Here is a 22,550-nt window from a genome sequence, read left to right as displayed (position 1 = left end):
TCCTCCTCCTCCTCCTCCTCCTCTTCTTCTTCTTCTTCAATGAATTACAGTCCATTTCTGTGTTGAGTTATTTTGGTGCTCAAATGGTCCCAGAATTGATAAATGGAAGTCTTTTCAAGCTAGCTCTGGTATTCTTTGTGCATGTTTGGCACACAATTTGATAACTTTTGACATATCACAACAAATACTGAATTAGTCAGCTCCAGTTGTTTCCCTGTCCCTATCCCTAAGCAATCACAGATTTTTTTGTTTTGATTAGATTGCATATTTTAAGAATTTAATATAAATGGAACCATACAACATGTACTCTTTTTGAGGGGGGGGGTTGTCTTTTAAGCTGCATTAATTACTTTGAGTTCCATCCTTGTGTTTGTATTGTTAGTTCCTTTTAATCACTGTTACCTCTCTGTTTATTACATGCACATCTTAATGGACAGGTCTTGTCAATTACAAATAAATATGCTGTAAACATTCAGTACAAGTCTTTGGAGGCACATACGTTTTAATTTCTCTTGAGTAACTAGGAGTGGAAAGGGTGAAATATGTGGGAGTGCATTTGTTTGACTGTTTAAGAACATGCTGAGAGCTATTTTCCAAACTGGTTATGCTATTTTATGCTCCCATTAGCAATGCATGAGAGTTTCAGTTGCTGTACATGGCAAGATTGTTTAGTAGGTCACTTTAATTTTAGCCTTTCTAGCAGCCAGCAATATCTGTGGTTTTAAATGCTACATAGTTTTCTTAACAATTACCAATACCCTCTGTAGAAGTTGCATTCCCACAAACAGGGTATGAGAGTTTATTCTCACTTATCAAGGAAGTACTCATTCATCAAATTTTCTCCAAAGTTTTTATAGGAAATAGGTGTTGAATTTTTGATAGGTTTTGTTTTCAGCCTCTGTGGAGGTAATCATATGATTTTTGTTTTCTCCTTAGACCTCTTGGGATTGTATACTATCATGATAGCCTCCCTAAAAGAATCCTAACAACTTCTTGCACTCTTGGTATAAATACCAAGCATGATATGTTGTTTTCTTAAAGTGGCTTGGAAGCTACTTCTAATTCTGCGTTTAGGAATTCTGCACTATTATCATAAAAGATATTGCTCTGCAGTTTTCTGTGCTCTCATTATAGGGATTAGATTCTAATGTTATATTTACACCATTAAAATAATTTGGAAAAATTCATATTTTGCTGTATTCTGAAACAGTTTAAAAGTACTGGAGCTACTTGGTTTCCAAAAGGTTAGTTCAATTCCCCTGTATAAGTACCTGGGACTGGTGCCTCTTTGTGCTGTTAGGTGATTTCTTGACCACATTCTCTATTTCTTTCATGAAAAAATGTCGTTAAGCTTTCTGTTTTTATTGACATCAGTTTTGGTAAACTGTGTTCCCTAATATATTATTCATTTTATCTGCAGGTAGAGAAATAAAGCTAACATCAGCAAAACAAAAATATATTAGCTTGTATGAACTTCTTCATAATTCATTGCCTAATAATGGCTTCCAAGTCAACACAGCATCTAAAAATGGATGCCAAAGATCTTAGAAAGAAAGGAAAATACAGTGTTTCAATCGGTAATACCAGCCCAGATTTACCTCCCACTATTTGTTCAAAACTGTCACAGTTCTACCCTAGAGTGGAAGTCCATGCAAAGAAACACAAAAGCCCCAAGACATTATTACACATCTATTTTAATAGAGGGTATCTCTTTCCCTTCCATTCAAGAGTGGAAACATATCTACTATTACTGCTAATATTAGTAACATTGCTACATTACTAGAAATTCACATAAATGTTCTGCTGTAATTTGGATCCAGAATGTCCCCCCAAAGAACGTTGCCTCTTGAATAAAACTGTACCTAGATTTAATTTTAATTCTACATATGAACCTGGAATATGCTCTAGCAGACTTAATTTTAAAATTTCAAAATTGAAGTTAAATTTAAAATCTTTGTAACATACATATATCCTCTTCTAAAAGAACAACTAAATGGACACATGTGAACAGCACGTCTTTCATATTTTCTTTGCAAATTGGCATGTGATAAAGTTATACTGAGGTAAATGTGTGAAGAATTGGTACAGGTAAGATGGCAATAAAAAATTAAGATGCATTTGATTAAAGGATAAAAAGCAAGAAATATCTCTTATATTGCTCAAAATAAATAAAGTCAAATCCAAAAGAAAAACAGCAAGGAAAAAAAAACAATACATTTTAATAGATCCCTGTAAGAAACTGATGGGTGAGGCAGAACAAATAATGTTTTAAAAGATTTAAGCAACCAAATGAAAAGCCCAGACCCGATAATTAGGAATACTTTAAAAAGACATGTTTAAAGCATAAAATCAACATTTGTAAAAACAAATGAGATCCACATATTTTTAAAGAAGTATACAGAAACTATACAATTTTTCCAAAATCATACTGAACATAAGGATTCACAACAGTTCTAAACTTTTATCACACAGATAACATTCTCTTAACAATGCAATCAAATTAGAAATCAACAATAAAAATAAATGGAAATAAAGCTAACATCAGCAAAACAAAAATATATTAGCTTGTATGAAAAAGCAAACATACTCCCAAATAATCCACAGGTTAAACAAATCCTTCAAATGAAATGGTTATCAAGAATATTTACATAACAAGGTGTTTAATAATCAGCTTAAATGGCACCTAGGAATAAGTTTAGAGTTTGCAATGTTATTTATTAAAACACAAGAAGATGTTTGGCACTGCCAGCCTTGCTCAAATTTGTGCTTTCTATTTCTTTAGGTATTGCAGCAAGATGGAGAAGACCATATGCCAATTGGACAGAACTTGTCTGTGACAGTAATACATTTCTGAGCTTTAGCTATTTATTGAGATTATGGGATAGCCTTGTTTTCTATGTTGATAGAATACAGTTCTTAATTTTTTAAAATGTCCCTGCCTTTACTGATTTTTAGATAGTAAATTGTAGTAGTTACACACATCATACATAAAAAGATCGATTATTACTGTTATTATTATCATTATTTTGGCAGTACTGGGGGATGGAACCTGTACATTCTAAGCAAGCACTCTACCACTGAGTTGCACCCACACTTCCTGTTCTATTTGTTCCCCCTTGGCATAAGAGGTCATTTAAAACTTTCAAGGTTGTCAATTTCTTCATTGCTTTTTCTCTTCTGGATGATTAAGTATTCTCACTATTTCAATTTCTGAAAGATGATATTAGAAATCAAGTTTATTTGAAGTTCCAAGTATTGCAGTTTCTTCTTGATATTCTTATTATCTTAGAATTTTCTGAAATAAAAGTGAGAAAACTTTAACTTTGAGAAAACTTTAACTTTGAGAAAAAACATAACTCATAAATATATAATTATTTCTCTAACAATTGATAGTTTATTTATTGTATCTTCATTGATATCATTACATCACCCTTTAAAGGGAGAAGATAACTTTGCATTGACAAATGAAATAATTCTTAAGATGCATTATTAGATAATGCCTATTTCAGTACTGTCATGGTGTTAAAATTAGCGAAAGTGAGCCAATCCCCCCCAAAAAAACTAATGCCTAATGTTTTCTCTGATATAAGGAGACTGATACATAGTGGGGTAGGGAGGGGAAGCATGGCAGGAATAGAAAAACTCTAGATAGGGCAGAGGGGTTGGAGGGGAAAGGAGGGGCCAGGGGTTTAGCAATGATGGTGGACCGTGATGGACATCATTATCCTACGTACATGTATGAAGACACAAATTGGTGTGAACATAATTTATATACAACCAGAGATATGAAAAATTGTGCTCTATATGTGTATTAAGAATTATAATGCATTCTTGCTATGATTTATTTTTTAAAAAAATCAACTAAAAAGTTAAAAAAGAAAACAGGACCATGAATGGCGACTTGGATATAAGAAAAGATTTCCTGCAAGAAATGTGGCTGAGCTGAAACCTGAGAATTAAGAAGGGTTAAGGAAAGAGTGTTTTAGAAAGGGAAAATGTTCAAGAAAAGACATAGTAAATTCAAGGAGTCAAAATTGACTTAGTTTGGTCTCGTTTAGTAGTTAAATTAAGGGTTGAGAGGGGATGGGAACTTCTGAGGAGGAGAATGCAAAAAAAAAAAATGAAACTGAAGAAATAATAAAAAGCTTGAATATGAAGGCTGTCTCTAAATCAGGCTGGTGACTTTGAACTTTTCTGTAAAGGCAGTGAGAATTTATGGAAGGATTTAATCCAAACAATGAAAGTTCAAAAAGTTAAAGAGTTTCATTTGGGATCTATAAGACTCTATAAGTCTCTTGTGTGAGGTATTGAGGAAAGAGCTAATAATATGAAATCTTAGATACTAATGTTGGTTTTGTCAGTAACAATATTCATGGCTTAACTGGGGGGGGGATTGGCAAATGAGACCATGCTGCAGTGACCTAAGGGGTGAAGGGGGAGTTGAGATGGTGAGGATGGACCTAGCTTTCAAGAAGCTGGCCTGGAGGCAAAGAGCTAGAAATAGGGCAATACGTCAAGGCCTCCAGTAGTGGAAGGGGCTGGAGAAGAAGCTGGTAGCCCAAGGAACATCAAAGCTATGGGTCTGGAACAAGACAGCTGATTACAGAGGTATTCCAGACCAGTTCTAATGCAAGTAAATCTTGATTGCAATTAATGCATAATTATTTTTGAAATTTTTTCTACACCATTGTTTAACAGTGCTCACATAAGTTGTCATATTTTCCTCATAATGGTTAGTTAACTTCTGTCTCCTAGAACATGAGAAAGTATCTCATGGCTAAAATTTTAAATGAATATTTAAAAAAGTCCAAATCAATGATGTTGGATTACTGAGTTTTATGTCGAAATTAGGGTGCATTGTTTGACTGCTCATTACTTTGAAGAATGAACAACATAACTAAATTCAGAGTCAAACCTACTAGGAAATCCATGCCAGTTCTCCTTTCCTTGGGCATGACATATTTATCCTATTTGTTTACTTATTGTGCTACAGAGACTTGGGCTTTTGGATCTATGGATTTGTCTCAGTTGGTTACAAGTTCCAGAATCATGAGTTTTAATATAATTTAAGTGGATAAAATCACTTGGAAACAAGTTTATCAAATGGAATCAAAGATCTTTAGTACCTGTAACCTACCTAAAACTGATGTGAAATTTTGTCCATAATCTGTCTCTCCACAGTTTGGGACTACTGTGAAGACTTATAAATCTTTCTGCTGCAGCAATTAGATGAGGAATACAAGTAGCCTGGGTGAATGGTACTTGATAATGTGTGTAACTAAATGAGAGCCACTTAAGTTTATCAATTGGCAATCAGAAGCAGGAGGATAGGATATCTAGAATCTACAGCAGTCATTTCTCTCCTACAATTCTTTGGTATGAACCAATTAATGTTTTCAAAGTACTTGAAGCTGTCATTATAAAAGGCATTGCCACAGAAACAAAGCAAGGTCATTGGTAAAATCAGAGGTAAGGAACACACTCAAAATTTATAATTACTGGAGAAAGTTGCCCAATTTTCATAAAATGCTACCTGTTTTGATACACATGTATGGCTACAAATGTGTGAATATATGTTGGTACATTGGAAAACAATTGAATTACACTTGTATTATAAAATAGAGGATTAATGAGATACAGGCATGGTTTTATTTGAAAATGTGAATGGCAGCACAAGCATATGTGTTACATTGGGGTCATTCATTTTTAGCACCAAATTGTGCAAACTGATATGAATACACCTCTGGAAATGAAGATGTGAACGCACAAAAATAAGCAGAAACCACATGGCTTGAATGTATTTTCAAGATTTGATGAAATGCATTATTATGCACATGATCAGTGGTTGTAATATTGTATTTGTTAGGTATTTAATTGGGATGCCATTTACATCTGTAACTGTGTGTTTCAGACTATTTTTAAAAGCTCCATACCCTTTTGAACTCATCACTGGCTACCATGAGATCATTCCTCACTTACCCAAGACCAGAAAAGAAATAAAGATGATTATTACTATAATAAAAAAAATAATGAAAGTGGATTTCCATCAGCAGGATTCCTGGGAAATCTGTATGTTCAGATTATCATTACAGCCAAAGAACTATTGTAGATAATGTACAAAGGCGTTAGTGTAACTTACTGTGAAAACACATACAATAATTTTTAATTATAATAAATTATAATAATTTTTAATTATAATAAATGAAATTTTTAATTATAATAAATAAATGAAAGAGATTGGATGTAAAACTTAATGAACTGATGATATTTTGCTGTCAATATAAAATAATATAGTTATTACATTTCATATGACAACAGTTTGGGATTTCTTATAACTTGAAAGGGGTAAAATGCCCACAATGACTCAAAGAAATCAACATTGTTCTTTAGGAAAGAACATCATTTTCTAGTTCCAAATTCTGAGAAAAAAAATGTGTCACATGGATCTTTATATAAAATGAAAACATAAAACTTTAAATAAAATGCAGAAATGTTGCATATCATTCTTTAATAAAAGTCTAGGGTAGTCCCATAGCCTGAATCAGCCAAATTAAAGCTTTTTTATTTTTTTCATTTTAATTTGTTATATATGACAGCAGAATGCATTACAATTCATATTACACATATAGAGCACAATTTTTCATATCTCTGGTTGTACACAAAGTATATTCACACCATTCTTGTCTTCATACATGTACTTAGGGTAATGATGTCCATCTCATTCCACCGTCATTTCTACCCCCATACTCCTTCCCTTTCCTCCCTCCCCTTTTCTGTATCTAGAATTGATCTAATCCTCCCATACCCCCCCACCTTATGAATCAGCATCTTTAAATCAGAGAAAACATTCGGCATTTGGTTTTTTGGGATTGGCTAACTTTACTTAGCATTATATTATTCTCCAACTCCATCCATTTACCTGCAAATGCCATGATTTTATTCTCTTTTAATGATGAGTAATATTCCATTGTGTGTATATATATATATATATATATATATATATATATATATATATATACCACAGTTCTTTATCTCTTCATCTACTGAAGGGCATCTAGTTTGGTTCCACAGTTTAGCTATTGTGAATTGTGCTGCTGTAAACATTGATGTGGCTGTGTCCCTGTAGTATGCTGTTTTTAAGTCCTTTGGGTATAGACTAAGGAAAGAAAAGTCCAGGACCAGATGGATACCCAACTGAGTTCTACAAAACCTTTAAAGAGGAACTAATACCAATACTCTTCAATGTATTACAGGAAATAGAAAAAGAGGGAACACTTCCAAACTCATTCTATGAGGCCAATATCCACCCTGATTCCAAAACCAGGCAAAGCACATCAAAGAAAGGAAACTTCAGATCAATATCTCTAATAAACATAGATGCAAAAATTCTCAATAAAATTCTGGCAAATTGATTACAAAAACATATCAAAAAGATTGTGCACCATGATCAAGTGGGCTTCATCCCAGGGATACAAGGTTGGCTCCACACATGGAAATCAAGAAACATAATTCATCACATCAATAGACTTAAAGATAAGAACCACATGATCATCTCAACAGATGCAGAAAAAGCATTTGACAAAATACAGCACCCCTTCATGTTCAAAACACTAGAAAAACTATGGATAACAGGAACATATCTCAACATCGTAAAAGCTATCTATGCTAAGCCCTAGGTCAACATCATTCTAAATGAAGAAAAATTGAAAGCATTCCCTCTAAAAACTGGAACAAGACAGGGATGCCCTCTTTCACCACTTCTGTGTAACATAGTCATTTTAACAGTGGCCCTAGCAATTAGAGAGATGAAAGAAATTAAAGGGATACGGATAGGTAAAGAAAAACTCAAATTAGCACTATTTGCTGACAATATGATTCTATACCTAGAAGACCCAAAAAATTCTACCAGAAAACTTCTACAACTAGTAAGTGAATTCAGCGAGTTACAGCATTTTAAAGCGAAGTATCCTTCCTTCTACTCCTTCTTCCTCCACCTTCAGCTAGGCTCATCATGGTTCTCAACAGCAACAACAAAACAAATGGGACATAGGTGACAAAAGTAAGGTGAACTGAAAGATAACTGGATTTGTGTGTTCTATCTGGCAGCCCTATCTCCAGTGCATTTAAATGCTTGGCCCTGCAGCTGGTACAGTGCAGTAAAAGGAAAATGACTTTTTGCATAGGAAAGAACATTAGCTAGTTCTACAAAACATGCTATTTGTCTGCTTATCAATTTTTAAAAATATTTTTTAGTTGTTGATGGACCTTTATTTTATTCATATATTTATATGTGGGGCTGAGAACTGAACCCAATGCCTCACACATTGAGGCAAGTGCTCTATCACTGAGCTACAATCACAGCCCTGCTTACCAATTTTTTAAAAATTTTCCAGTGCGAATATTTTATGTGGATTTTCAGAAATTACCATTTTACCCACACCAAAATATTTTAGTAATTTCTAAAAGGAAAATTGTTATGTTTATTATAGATTCAGAATATGACATGCTAAGCAACATTTAAATGAAAGATCTAGGCAAGTTTCAAAAAAATTCAAATTAAGAAAGCTCATCACTAAGACGACATTGTATTTCTTGTTTCATTAGGTTATTTTTTGAACTACAAGTTAAATAATACTTTTTCTACTTAATAAAATTGTAGTCTAAAAAACTTATCTTAAATGTTAAAAGTTTTACAGTAAGTGTAATACATAATTTAACTGGTTAAGGAATGCATTCTACAGAGAGTTTTTTTTTTTAAGAAAAACTTATAGGAATGAATATTAAAGAAAACATAGAAACAAAAATTGAACATATATGGAACACAATTTTTAAAATGATACAAGATTAACAAATATCTAATAACTGCCACATATTTATGTCAAGTTTTATACTTACCACTTTATTATTAAAGGCTTAACATTTTAAAAATATGATGTCTCTTATCCACTCTTAAGAAGGTTGAGAAACAGTTTTATTCTTATGCTACTTTTTCCAAAGAATGAGTCTGATGCTTTTTAAAGGAGCTGTTAAAATTATGAAAATCCTAATAATAGATATCCTGTCAGAAATTTTTAAAATAATTTAATACATGGCATATTATTTGTTATAAATTCTATTTTATGCGGTATGAAGTATACAAAGCAAAAATAGCCAAGATTACAACATCAAAATATGAATGCTAATGTGTACATTCTTAATCTGCCATGAATTTATAAATGTTAAGATCTTATGTGGTAAAAATAGAAGATGTTAGAAAAGATTCCCATTATAAAAAATAAGGTGACCCAAAATAAGAAGACATAGACCAGCTTGTGCCTACACCTTCTGCTGCCATATTTTATGTTTTTGATGGTGGTGTTTTTTTGCATAAAAATTCACAACCTTTAAAATTGTATTATTCCAGGCACTTGCGTTGTCTTGTCTGCTGCACACGTTTGTTCCTGGATTCTCCCTGGCCTGAGGGTTGGCAGCTGACTTGACTGAGCTCACACTGTGTTCCCAGTCCTCCTCTAGGACTGCGGTACCAAACATGGAGCAGGAAAGGCAGAAAGAGGGCAGGTCATGGTTGACGGGAGGATGTGGACGTGCAACTCTCATCTCAGTTGACAGAGGAATAAAACCATGTCCTTTGTTGTGTGAAGACACTAAGGAGAGCCACGCCAGTAGCATCTCAAAGATGGAAGCAGCCTTAGAGGTCATTTAATTTATACTTTTTGTTTTATTGTTGAAGAAATCTCAGAGAAGTGTTTGTCTAATGTCAAACACACACAGATATATATGTATACATACAGTCCTAGGTCACTGAGACTAACCTTGGTGTTTTGAAAATGAACCCTTTGTTTCTTGTAATCTGCTAAGATGCTCCCGTAGATTGGATAAGTAGCCCCCAAAGTCCCATGTGTTGAAGGCTTTGTCACCACCACCCTATGGTGCTGTTGGGAGGTGATGGAAACTTTAAGAGGTGGGACCTATTGGGAGAAAGTTAGGTCACTGAGGATGTGTCTTGAAGGGGATATTAGAACCTAGCCTCTTTTCTTTCTTTGCTTTTCCAAAATTAAGTGAGCAGCTCTTCTGCCATGTGCTCCCACCATGATGTACTGTCCCACAACAGTCCCAAAGCAGTAAGACAAGAAAAATATGGAAGGAAATCTTTGAAACTATGAGCCAAAATAAACCATATTCCTTATTAAGTTGATTATGTCAGGTATTTTGTCACAGTGCTGAAAGCTAACTAACACAAATGCTAAGTAATATTATCAATAATATTACTTCCAAAAATAATGTGAAACTTAAGGATGATTAATATGAAACAAAGTTGAAATTTTCTTTATCTGATAGAGCCATCTAAATAAAAATAATTATAAATTTAAACTAAACAATAAAGTTCCCCAATTTTCGAATTTTTTTTTATAATTTTGAATTTTAGATAGTGAATTTTATCATGATTTTCAAAATGCTTTTTTAATCTTATTACTTGAATTTTACAGTGGAAAGTAGGAAGATAAACATGTTTATGTAGGCTGTAAGTTTCCTTATCCTGATAAAATAACTTGGGTCTTTAATAAGAGTTAATTGTTAAATTTCTAGGTTCTCTTCACAACACATGGTTTTGTACTACATGAATTCTGCCTAGACAACAGTATTTTATAGTCTCCCACATTATCACTCCTTTTCTAAATGTTATTTTATAATTACATGAAACAGTATAAATTAGTAAGTTCCATTTCAAAATCTTACTTTGTAATATTGTTCTTTTCCAGGAAGTGACGAATGTATACCCACGTGCTGGAAAAGAGAAGGTTTATGCTGAAGAAGTATGTGTTTCTGGCGTTTTGAACATTCTTTCTGAGGGAAAAAATGAAACAAGAATCTTCTGTAAAATTCCAGCTATTCCTTTTTATCACATTTACAGACAACAGGAGTTTTATGATATTCATTTTTGCTAGAGTTCTATATTACTATTTTAAAATTTAAAACCTTTAGTTCTTATCTCTTTCTTCATAATAGAGCAAAAGAGTTGGGCTAGGAGAAGGTTTGGGTTAAAGCCTGTATTTTCATGAACTCCATCTCAGAAAATAAGGCTGCTATTGAGCCTGCTACCATTTTCCTTTCCTTTCTTTTCATTTTAATAATTTAAATGAAAATTTAGTATTTCCCTATCTTTTTCTATCACACTACATTATTCTGCCTTTCTCTTCCTGTACTAATCAGTATACACAAGAGTTTGTTTTTTTTTATTGATTGATTTTATTTTTTAAATACGTGGCAGCGGAATGCGTTACAATTCTTACTACACATATAGAGCACATTTTTTCATATCTCTATTTGTATATAAAGTATGTTCATATCAACTCATGTCTTCATACGTGTTCTTAAGAGGTTTCTTTTCTTTTTTTTTTTTTTTTAAATAGCACATTTACTCAGATGAATTTCTACTCAATACCGAATGTAGGAAAACATTGTATTAACGGATAATTTTTATAATTATAACAATTTAATGATCTAGAGTTAACTCAATTTGAAACTACATCAGATAAAATTGGTTGAGGAATTAAAATGTAACAAGTATGACAATATTTGTTAAGCCATTAATACAGCTCTGGTGGGAGTGTATTGTCAAATGTGACTTCCCAGCAGGACACCCCAAAGAGCCTGCTGGTAAAGTCAACCTGCATGAATCACATATGGCAGTAAGGAAAGCAACACCCAAGGAAGTCCTTGTAGTATCTGGTCAAATCTTTTGCCTTTTTTAAATTTGATTGTTGCTGTGTTTGTGAATTCTATGTATATATTCTGAATATAAGTCCCTTGCTGGATATGGAATTTATCAATATTTTCTTTTACTCTGTGTTCTCTTGTCATTCTCTTAACGGTGTCTTTTACAACACAGAAGTTATTTATTTTTTTCACTTGGATGAAGTCCAAGTTTCTTTCTATTTCCATTTGACTGAGAGATTTTTATCATGAGTAGATATGGAATTTTGTCAAATAATTTTTTGGCTTTTCTTCCTTAGAATCTTTTTTTTCCCCAGAGCTCTTTATTTTATTTATTTATTTTTATTAGTTGTTCAAAACATTACATAGCTCTTGACATATCATATTTCATACATTTGATTCAAGTGGATTGTGAACTCCCATTTTTCCCCTGTATACAGATTGCAGAATCACATCGGTTACACATCCACGTTTTTACATACTGCCATACTATTGTCTGTTGTAAATGGATAGATTATATTGTATAGTTTTCAAATATTAAGCCAGTCTTGTATTCATAAGATAAGTAGCAATTGGCATGTGTGTTACTCTTTTTATGTACTGCTGGATTTAATTTGCTATTTTTTAGATGAGAATTTTATGTTGATATTTATGAAAATATTTGTCTTTGTTTTGTTTTGTTTTGTTCTTTGGCATTATCTTTGCCTGGTTTTCATATCAGGGTGAAATGGGTTGGGATAATTGCCATTATTTCTTCCTTCAATGTTTAGATAAAATTCATTTTTGAGACAATCTGGACCTGGAAATTTCTCTCTCAGAAGGTTTTTCACTGTTAATCTAATTTCTTCAGTACATATATTACCATTCAGGTTGCCTACTTATTTCCAGATGAGTTTTGGTAGTTTGCAAATTGTGATGAATGGTTCATTTCATTTAAGTTGACAAATTTATAAGCATAGAACGCTTTGTAGTGTTCCCTGTTTATCCTTTTAATGTGTGTGAAGCAGTCATGATATTCTCCTTCATTCTGATATGGTAACTGTGTCTTCTTTTTTGTCAGTTGTTAGAAATGTATCAGTTTCATCGTTCTTCACAGAACTAGCTTTTGGTTCCATTAATCTCCAATGGGTTGTGCTTTTATTGTTTTCTGCTTTTGTCATTATTTGCTCCCACTGCTTGCTTTATTTTGCCCTTATTTTTTACTTTATTAAGACGGCAGCAGATGTTAATGTGAGAGTTTTCTTCTAAGATTTAGATGTGATGCTATAAATTTTTCTCTAGCGCGTTAGTTGGGTGCCACAAATATTGATACACTGTATTTTCATTCAGTTTAAATAATTTTCTCATTTCCTTTGAGGCATCCTATTTCACCCTCAGTTTATTGAGAAGAGTGTTGCTTGCTTCCCATACATTTGAGATTTTACTTACCTTTCTATTATGATTTCCAATTTGAGTGTGCTGTGGTCAGAGCATACTTTTTTATTATTTCAATTTAAATTTGATAGGCTTTGTTTTATGACTCGAGGTGTGACTATTTTGGTGACTTTTCTATGTGTATTTTAGAAGAACTCATGTTTCACTATTGTTGGGTATAGTGGTTTTTAAATATTCATTAAATCCAGTTGGTAGCTGTTGATTTTCAGTTCTTTGCTCTCCTTGCTGGTTTTTGTCTGCTTAGAGGAGAGTATTAAAAAAATCTCCAACTATATTTGTGGATAAATATATTTCTCCTTTCAGTTCTGTTAGATTTTACTTCATGTATTTTGAGACTCACTAGTTGGATGCATATACTTTTAGGATTGATATGTCTTCTGGGTGAACTCAGCATTCAGCACATAATATCCTTCTTGATCTCTTTGTTTTTTGTTGGTCTGAAGTCCACTTTTGTATTAATGTAGTTACTCTTACAAATTTCCTTTGATTTGCATCATATATATTTTTTCATGTGTTACTTTTTTTTTTTTTGAGACAGCTCTCACTAATTTACTTAGGGCCTTGCTAAGTCGCTGAGGTTGGCTTTGAACTTGTCATCCTCCTTCCTTAGCCTCCAGTGTCACTGGGCTTACAGCATGCACCACAATGTCCAACTTCCATGTATGACTTTCAATCTATACCTTACATTTGAACTGAGTATAGACATTGACTGTTGTGTCATTTAAAAAGTTCTATTATGATGATCTCCTAATTGGCATATTTTGTCCATTTATATTTAATGTAAATACTGGAATGTTTGCATTTATGTCTACCATTTTTTTCCCCATTTGCTCATTCTATCTTTGGCTCTGTTTCCACTTTTCACAGCATTTTTGGTTTATAAGTACTTCATTAATTGTGCAAAAATATTGGTAAAAACATTAAGAGAGAGTATCAAGTTTAAAAAATTGATTTGGGTTGGTAAACAAATTTTAGGTAATTACATAAGACAGTGTTTTCTTAAAATAATTGGTATTTATAAAGTAAAGAAATACTCACAAAATTTTCTGCTGGATCACACATCTTTACCTGAAATATGGTCTCCAAGAGCAAGTCTATGGGTTTATCTTTGTAGAACATTAGAAAAAAATGTACAAAGCCAGGCAAGTCCTCGGTTCTAAACAGTTTTCCTATAGGTAAAAGTAAATAAATACAAATAATTCATAAATAGTTGTCCATTCCATTAAACATAGAAAAAGAGCAACTATAAAAACTTAAATATAACCTATTCTTTAGAAGTCAAGTTTAAAGCATCAATGAAGTTGGAAGAAGAGAAAGTAAAATACTGTGTCTGCTTAAGTATTGATTAAGGGTTACCAGTTCTGAAGAAAAGAGGGTAAGCTGGTTTAGATTCACTGATACTCTCAGGAAATCAATTTTGATATCTAGTACAAATTGGTTGTCCAAAATGAAGTGAAAGATAAGTAAATGGAGTGGAGAGTACAAGAACTGTAATCTCTTACTGAACTTTGTACAACTGTGATTTTTTTTACCTGACTTTTGTAACATTTTATCCATCTACTGCCTACTTACCTTTAGTACTTAATTTTTATTAAAATACTGTATTATTTTGATATTTGAGCACATTATTTGACTTTTTTAATATTAAGATTCTTAAAGATTTACTATGTTTAAAATATGATTTTATCAGGTCTAATTACTTTTTTCTAATATACTGCATCTTTAATTTTAAAGTGAAATAAGAGGAATAAGATTCAGTTAAATGGTCACTTTATTCATGCAAAATACATTTAACCAATTAATAAGCATGATCATAGGATGCGAGCATGTTTCAATTTTCCTTGAAACTTGGATTTTTATGGGTGATTTAATTATATGGCTATATCTTAACTTTTGGCACTCATTTACATATTAGCCAAAGCAAGGGATTCGATAACAGGAAGAGTTAATTCATTTCCCCATCTGCTGATAGCATGCTGTAAAATTCTATTTATCAGGTTCATGTTTTTGGTAAATACTAAATAACAGAATTTTCATCACGACACGGCCAAAACCTACACAAAGTTAAGCCTCAGTAAGACTTTGGTGTCATGTCCAGTTTATATGTGGTGATTAAAATGTAAATACCCTGTGCTTCTTGTACTTGAAGTTCTTGACACAGAAAATTCTTTGAGAATATTAAATTCTCAGAGTAATACAACGAGATTATTTCCTCTTGAAGCTTCTCACCAGCTATTATGTTTACCTATGATATTTTTCTTATTTTAGCCAAGGCTGAGTAAAAAACCTCTGAAGTTTAAAATGTTGTGGAAACTTTGGGGAAAGCAGTGTGATCAAGTAAGTATATAAAGAACAGATTGACCTTACTAGCAATCAGTGAAAGGCTTTATGGTCCTCCCAATGGCAAATAAATAAAGACAAATGTTGACAAGCACATGATCCCCAGAAGCAAGACCTCTAGAGCGCTTATGAGAGCATCAACTACAGCCAATCTGCAAAGCAATCAGCTGTATTTGTCCTTAGCAATTCCTCCCCACAGGACACATAGGTCCTTTCTTTTTTTGTCTCTGGTAGTAGAAAATTGATAACAATCAAGGTCTGCCACTCAGGGAGTGGGTAAATCAAATGGACTAACACTCAGCATACATGCAGCAGTAAAAATAAATAAGTAAATAAAGAGAATGGACATAAAGCAACATGTTGAGAGTTTAAACATCTAGTTTTGCTGGCACAGTGTATGCCTGTAATCCCAGAAGCTCAGGAGGCTGAGGCAGAAGGATTACGTGTTCAAATACAGCCTCAGCAATTTGGTGAGGATCTAAGCAACTCAGTGAGACGCTGTCTCAAGATAAAAAATAAAAAGGGCTGGGAATGTGGATCAGTGGTAAAGCGCCCCTGGGTTCAATCCCTAGTACCAAAAGAAGAAAGAAAGAAAGAAAATCTAATTTTGAGGAAAAATGTAAGGGAAAGAAATAGGCTTCTGTTATTACTAATTATGTAAATTTACAACAGGTACAAACAAGAGAAGCATCAAATATTTTACATAGATATGTGCAGATTTGTAAGTGCATCTCAACATGTTAGAATGAAAAGCTCGTAGTGGGTGGGGGAAAGTGAGAGCAGGGATTAAGGATAAAAGAAAGTAAGAGAGGGTACCTGTATGAATCAGTAACGTCAGGCACTGTGAAATGCATACTGTTATTCAACTCGCTGCCTTGGGGTTCAAAAGGAACAGAAGGGTAGAAAGACGGAAGGTGGAAAGAACAGAAGGAAGAAAAAAGAAAGTCTATGGAAGAATTGTTAAAAAAAAAAAATCACCCAGCTGGATGTGGTGGCGTGCACCTGTAATACCAGTGACCTAGGAGGCATAAGCAGGAGGATCCCAAGTTCAAGGCCAGACTTGACAAATTAGCAGGACCCTGTCTCAGAATTTTTAAAAGGTTAGGGGGGAAACAGGGGTATAGCCCAGTGGTACAGCACTTGCCTAGTGTGTGCAAGGCCCTGGGTTCAATCCCCAACACCACCCCAATCACATTATGGGCAGTTTAAGGAAATTTTCTGAGGTGGGTATAGTTCATATCATATTTCTATATTGTTAAAGAATGTTGGCTTTATCATACTGGGAATTGCAGAGATAAAATTCCTTTCTGTAGAACTTCTGTTCTTTGATATTCAAAATTTCAGGGGAGAAAGGTTGTGGGGGGGTTTGAACCCAGGCCCTTAAACATGCTCTTCCATCGGGCTATACCTTTGGTCCCTCGGTATTCTCCTATGTGAAAAAAAAGAAAAGTACATCTTTTTCAGAGAGCTACTATGCCAGACTCTTAGCAACCACTTATAATTTTTTTTATACATAACTGTATATATGTTGATCTGCACATGTTTAGGGTATATCTAGAAAAAAACTTTCGCTTAGGAAATGCTGAAATTCAGGTACTTGAACATGACTTTATTATTAAAATAATAATATCTTTACAGGAATCATGCCATTCCTTTCCATTTGGTAACAAACTCTTTGACAAGTTGTTAAAAAGTTTTGAGACTATTGTGTGCTACAAAATCTTGATCCAACAAAATAAACCAATTGCTTACCTATGAATCCAAGTACTGAAAACTGAATATAAAACCAATTATTCGAAGTGATATTATGTAAAAAATCTGTCATTTTTGTGAAGTACATCTTTCTAGCTATGATATCATCTTCTAGCTGGAAAAAAATAAAACCAAAAGGGCATTACTTCAATGCTTCTATTGTATAAGTTATATTAACTTGAAGATAGAAAATACTAACAGTAGAATACGCTGAAAGTGGGTTTTATGAGGTTAATAATTTAATTTTTAGTTCCATTCACTGAGGATATTCACAACTAGTCAATTTCCATTCTCTGATTCTGAGACTAAACAGACCCAGGGCTATTTTATTTTTCCTTTCCTAAATTCTAATCTATAACATTCAATTCAAGACCTTCTTGAAAGAGTCTGTCTGAATCCATTTTCATCCCCACAAATACTTCAGCTTCTAGGCTAAGACTGTCTTAGGTTTGGGGGGCTGTTGTTAAAAGAAAAACTCTTATAGACAGGCTGACTTTCTTCTTATAGTTCTGAGGCTTGGAAGCCAATATCAAGGTGAGGGCAGATTTTGTGTCTGCTGAGGGTTGTATCTTCAAGCGTGGCATCTTCTATGTGTCTTCACATGGTGGAAGGAACTAGCCAACTCTCTGAAGCCTTTGTCATAAGGGCACTAATCGCAATCTCCAGGGCTTCACCCCTATGATCTAATCACATTTTAAAGGCACCACTTCCTAATATCATCACTTTGGAGGTTACAGTTTCCGTACAGTAATTTGGGGCAGAGGTACACACATTCGAGCCTAACAAAGAGTAACTAGCATTATGCTTGGATGATAAGTGCCATGTTCTGTCTCCAACTAGTACAGCTGACAAAGTTGTCCTCGGCAAAGAGGTGACAAAAAGGAACTGGGCATTCCTGTCCAGGCACTAAGGAACTAAAAAAGACCCTGTCTCTAAATAAAATACAAAATAGAGCTTGGGGATATTGCTTCGAAGTCCAGTACCCCTAAGTTCAATCCTCAGTCCCCTCCTCCAACAAAATAAGAGAGGGGTGGAGATGGAAATGAGAGTTTTCTTTTTCACTCAATATTTACTATACACAATCCATAGACCAAAATTGCCCTCAAAATGTTCAGAAAAACGTGGAACTCCTCAGGCACACTAACCAGGGCACAAAATAGAGTTGTTTTTCAGACTGGAACGAGAACACTGACTGATCTTATGTTTCTATTACATTGCCACCAGATGGGTATCAAAAGGGATTTTTTTTTCAGTAAAAGATTTTGTTTTGGGCCCTTGTATCTCTCCAAAGATATTCTGGCCCTACTCTCCAAAGATATTCTGAAAATAATTTTGACAAGTGCATATTGTTTACATACTTCTACTGGGAATCATAGCGTTACCATTCAGTGATGTGCAAGGACTGAGAGGGTACACACGATGTATGTTGATTTTTACCAATATAATAAGGAACTACAGAACTGTGCAACTCTCAAAGTGTGCGGTATACAATGTCTGACATAACACAAGTGCTCAGGGCTGGGGTTGTGGCTCAGTTGTATAGTGCTTGTCTAGCACATGTGAGGTACTGGATTCAATCCTCAGCATCACATAAATAAAATAAAGTTATATATTAAAAAAGAGTATCTCATGCGTATTAAAAAAAGTGCTCAACATATATTTGCTGAGTATAGTAAAATTGTGGGCAGAGAAATATACGCAGAGTAATTTCTATTTTTCCCCCCAATTTTATATTTTCTCTTTAGTTTCATTCAGGTAACTCTAATTTCCTCTGTTACAGTGAACCCTGCAAGAATGTTAATATAGAAACAATTCAAGCTTCATCTTGGCATTTGGATATAATGATATATTCTATTTTCTGGGTACAAACTAAGGTGGAGGAACACAATTGAGGAAATGTTTAGTTAGCTTTTTTACTGTTGTGACTAAATGACCTGACCAGCACAACTGTAGAGGAGGAAGAGTTTATTTGAGGGCTCATAATTTCAGAGGTCTTAGTCCATAGAAGGCTAGCTCCATTCCTCAGGGCTCAAGGTGAGGCTGAACTTCATGGTGGAAGAGTGTGGTGGAGGAAAGCAGCTCACATCAAGGAAACAGAGAAAGAGGTCTCCACTGGCCAGATATATACCCCAACACCATGCCCCAATTCCCACCTCCTCCAGCCACACCCTACCACTTCAGTTACCACCCAGTTAATCCCATAAGGGGACTGATTCACTGATTGGGTTAAGACTCTTATAACTCAATCATTTCTTCTCTGAACCTTCTTGCATTGTCTCATACATGAGCTTTTGGGGGACACCTCATATCCAAACCATAACAGGAAGAAAGGATTTAAAAGAAGGAAGGAGAAAATAGTATTTTCAATTACATATATACCAAGTTCTCACCTGTAAATAATACATGGCCTTGGATTGGGCATACAGCATCAATATACAAAAATCCAATACTTGTTTCATGTGCCAACTAAAGATAAGCAATAAAATCTGTTAATGTTTGTCATTATTATTTAATTCAAAAACGTGTTTCAGTAATCCAAAACATTTTTTTTTACAGTTTACTCACTGCACAGTAGCAATATTAAATAAAAGTGGACAAGTTCATACTAAAACTTACACTAGAAACCTCCCATCTTTATTCAATGGGAAGTACCTGCCATTGCTAAACTAGGCTAAACATTACCTATGTAATTATTTCATTTTGTTACATTTTGATCTATGTAATAAAATTAATATTCTTTCTGATATGCCTCATTTATAGGAAATTATAAAAAAATATCTTTACAGGGGATGGGGATGTGGCTCAAGGGGTAACGCGCTCTCCTGGCATGCGCAGGGTGCTGGGTTCCATCCTCAGCACCGCATAAAAATAAAATAAAGATGTTGTGTCCACCAAAAAATGAAAAATAATTAAATTATTTTAAAAATTCTCTCTCTCTCTCTCTCTCTCTCTCTCTCTTAAAAAAAAAAAAAACCTTACGGTAATTTGACACTAAACTAGATACTGATATGAAGAACGATTTGCAATTCCATTCTCGCCCTTTGGGATCTCATATTCAAATCTGAAAAGATGGACAACGTGTATGTATCATACCTCTTACGCTCTGAGACAGTTGGCCGCTGGGTATGTAACCTATCTGGGTATAAAAAGGCTGGTACTGAAATGACCTCTAGGGATCCAGATTTCACTTGCCTTCTGAATCTGTAAATGTAAGTAAATGGTGGCTTATAATTGAATATATACTGAATTGACCAAAATAACATAAATACTTTGATATAACTTCTTTATACATAGCTATGTAATATTTTCTTTTGAATTATTTTACTTATTGATATATGTTACCACATCATGTAACCACTACTGAAAGTATTCATTTTATAAGTTCATGACAGATTGAAACATTAAGATATATGATATAAAATTCATTTCCTCATAAAAATTACAAGAACTTTGAAATTTTTAGGTTATGATCAGAGAAGTCCTCACACACTTGACAAGGGAACTAATATCTTATGATAATAAAGTAGTTTCAACTAAGCAATAACACCACATCATTTTTAAATGCATAACTTTGAAATGAGTAAGAGTCCTACTGAATAGCAATGTGACCCCTGGAACCAGACTACCACAGCACGGGAGGGTTAAGTCTCACTCTTGTCCATAACTCCTTGGAAAACTATGATTACATTTAAAAGTTAATATTGATAGACTAATAAGGACATCACTAAAATACATAAACTCCTTCTCACTGAAGCTTTAACCATGGAGAGAAAGGATAGAAGACCAGATAGAACATTTTAAATGGTCTTCTGTTAGAGACAGATAATATGCTTTTAAATAGGATTTAAATTTAGGCATTAGTTTTTATTAATATGTTAAAGTTTCAAGAAAATGTTTGTGTTTTACTTCCTGAAAATTTAAATAAAGTAGGACAAAGTTTTATATGCGTGATCTCAATATGCTCAATCAGCTCAATGACTACCTTCTTGAAAAAGTGTTCAACATCCACGGGTGTCATGTTAATTCGTAACAATACAATTCCTACCAAAGTCCTTCCTTTGTTTTTTTTTTCTTTTACTGGTACTGGGAATTGAACCCAGAGGTGATCTTCCACTGAGCTACATCTCCAGCCCCTTTTTCATTTTTATTTTGAGATAGGGTCTTGTTAAATTGCTCAGGCTGGCCTCGAAGTTACAATTCTCCTGCCTCAGCCTCCTGAGTCTCTGAGATTACAGGTATGTATCTATAATCAAGAAGTTTCAAAATTATTCTTTTTTTTTTTTGTACCAGGCATTTTACCACTGAGCCATATACCCAGTATTTTTTATGTAGTTTTTTTTATTTTGAAACAAGGTCTTGCTAAATTGCTCAAGGCCTTACTAAGTTGCTGAGACTGGCTTTGGATCCTCCTGCCTCAGCCTTCTAAGCCCCTGGGATTACAGGCATGCACCACTGTGCCCAGCTCAAAGTCCTTCTTAATAATATCATAATGATTCATCAGTATGTTCCAATGATTGTAAGCAGAAGAGGTGAAGTAATTTCATGCCGTGAGAAATATAAGAGTGTTTTGAACACAATTTAGTTTCTCTTGGGGGCAACCAATTTCATGAAGGCTAATATCATAACAACTATTGCATGAAAAAAATTGAATTCCAGTAAGCAAATAAACTATAAAATTGGAGCAAATCATCAGCTATCCTTTATCCCAGGTTAGGAATAATAGCAGATTCTTTATGCACAATTCCATTCACTCAAAAGAATGTGATAAATAATAATACAATCAGACAGAAAAAAAAAACAGTATTATAGAGAAATGAATCTGGCTAATTTAAAATTTATAAGACAATACTTACCTTTTCATAATCATGTCAACAACAGACTTTAAATAATCTTCATTACTCTAAAAGTAAGAAAAAAATGTAAGTTTAAGTATGCCTCAGTTGTATTAACTTTTTTATTTTATTTTATTTTATTTTTTGTACCAGGGATAGAACTCAGGGGCACTCGACCACTGAGCCACAACCCCAGCCCTATTTTTGTATTTTTTTTACAGACAGGGTCTCACTGAGTTGCCTAGTACCTTGCTGCTGCTGAGGCTGGCTTTGAACTCTTGATCCTCCTGACTCAGCCTACTGAGCTGCTAGGATTACAGAACTGCACCACTGCATCCGGCCTCATACAACATTTTTGCTACAAGTCAATTTAATTTATGTGTGGAATGTTATTATTTCCTGATAATTTCTAGGTTTTTACACTTTCTTTAAGAGAACTAAAAATAAACAATTTTCTTTAAAAGCTTTGACTTCAAT

At 33.8% G+C, this 22,550-nt stretch overlaps 1 protein-coding gene across 1 annotated transcript in view; it reads right to left on the bottom strand.

The window, feature by feature from the left end:
* Positions 1-1,768: 1,768 nt before the first annotated feature.
* The window catches only part of Mgat4d (MGAT4 family member D), a 45,492-nt gene continuing 24,710 nt past the window's right edge, over positions 1,769-22,550 (bottom strand). The window contains exons 5-11 of the mRNA XM_046459596.2: positions 22,095-22,141; positions 20,335-20,442; positions 19,632-19,707; positions 17,242-17,356; positions 14,188-14,318; positions 10,738-10,845; positions 1,769-3,295 (exon numbers count right to left, since the gene is read on the bottom strand). Coding sequence (XP_046315552.1) covers positions 3,281-3,295; positions 10,738-10,845; positions 14,188-14,318; positions 17,242-17,356; positions 19,632-19,707; positions 20,335-20,442; positions 22,095-22,141 — 600 coding nt within the window. The 3' untranslated portion in view covers positions 1,769-3,280. The remainder of the gene's footprint in view (positions 3,296-10,737; positions 10,846-14,187; positions 14,319-17,241; positions 17,357-19,631; positions 19,708-20,334; positions 20,443-22,094; positions 22,142-22,550) is intronic.

This window comes from Marmota monax, unplaced genomic scaffold (genome assembly GCF_021218885.2).
Source record: "Marmota monax isolate L192 unplaced genomic scaffold, Marmota_monax_Labrador192_F-V1.1 WCK01_AAM20220418_F8-fsc00039, whole genome shotgun sequence".
Taxonomy (NCBI): domain Eukaryota; kingdom Metazoa; phylum Chordata; class Mammalia; order Rodentia; family Sciuridae; genus Marmota; species Marmota monax.
The sequence above is the reverse complement of the archived record's forward strand: the minus strand, read 5'-3'. Positions and strand labels throughout refer to the sequence as shown.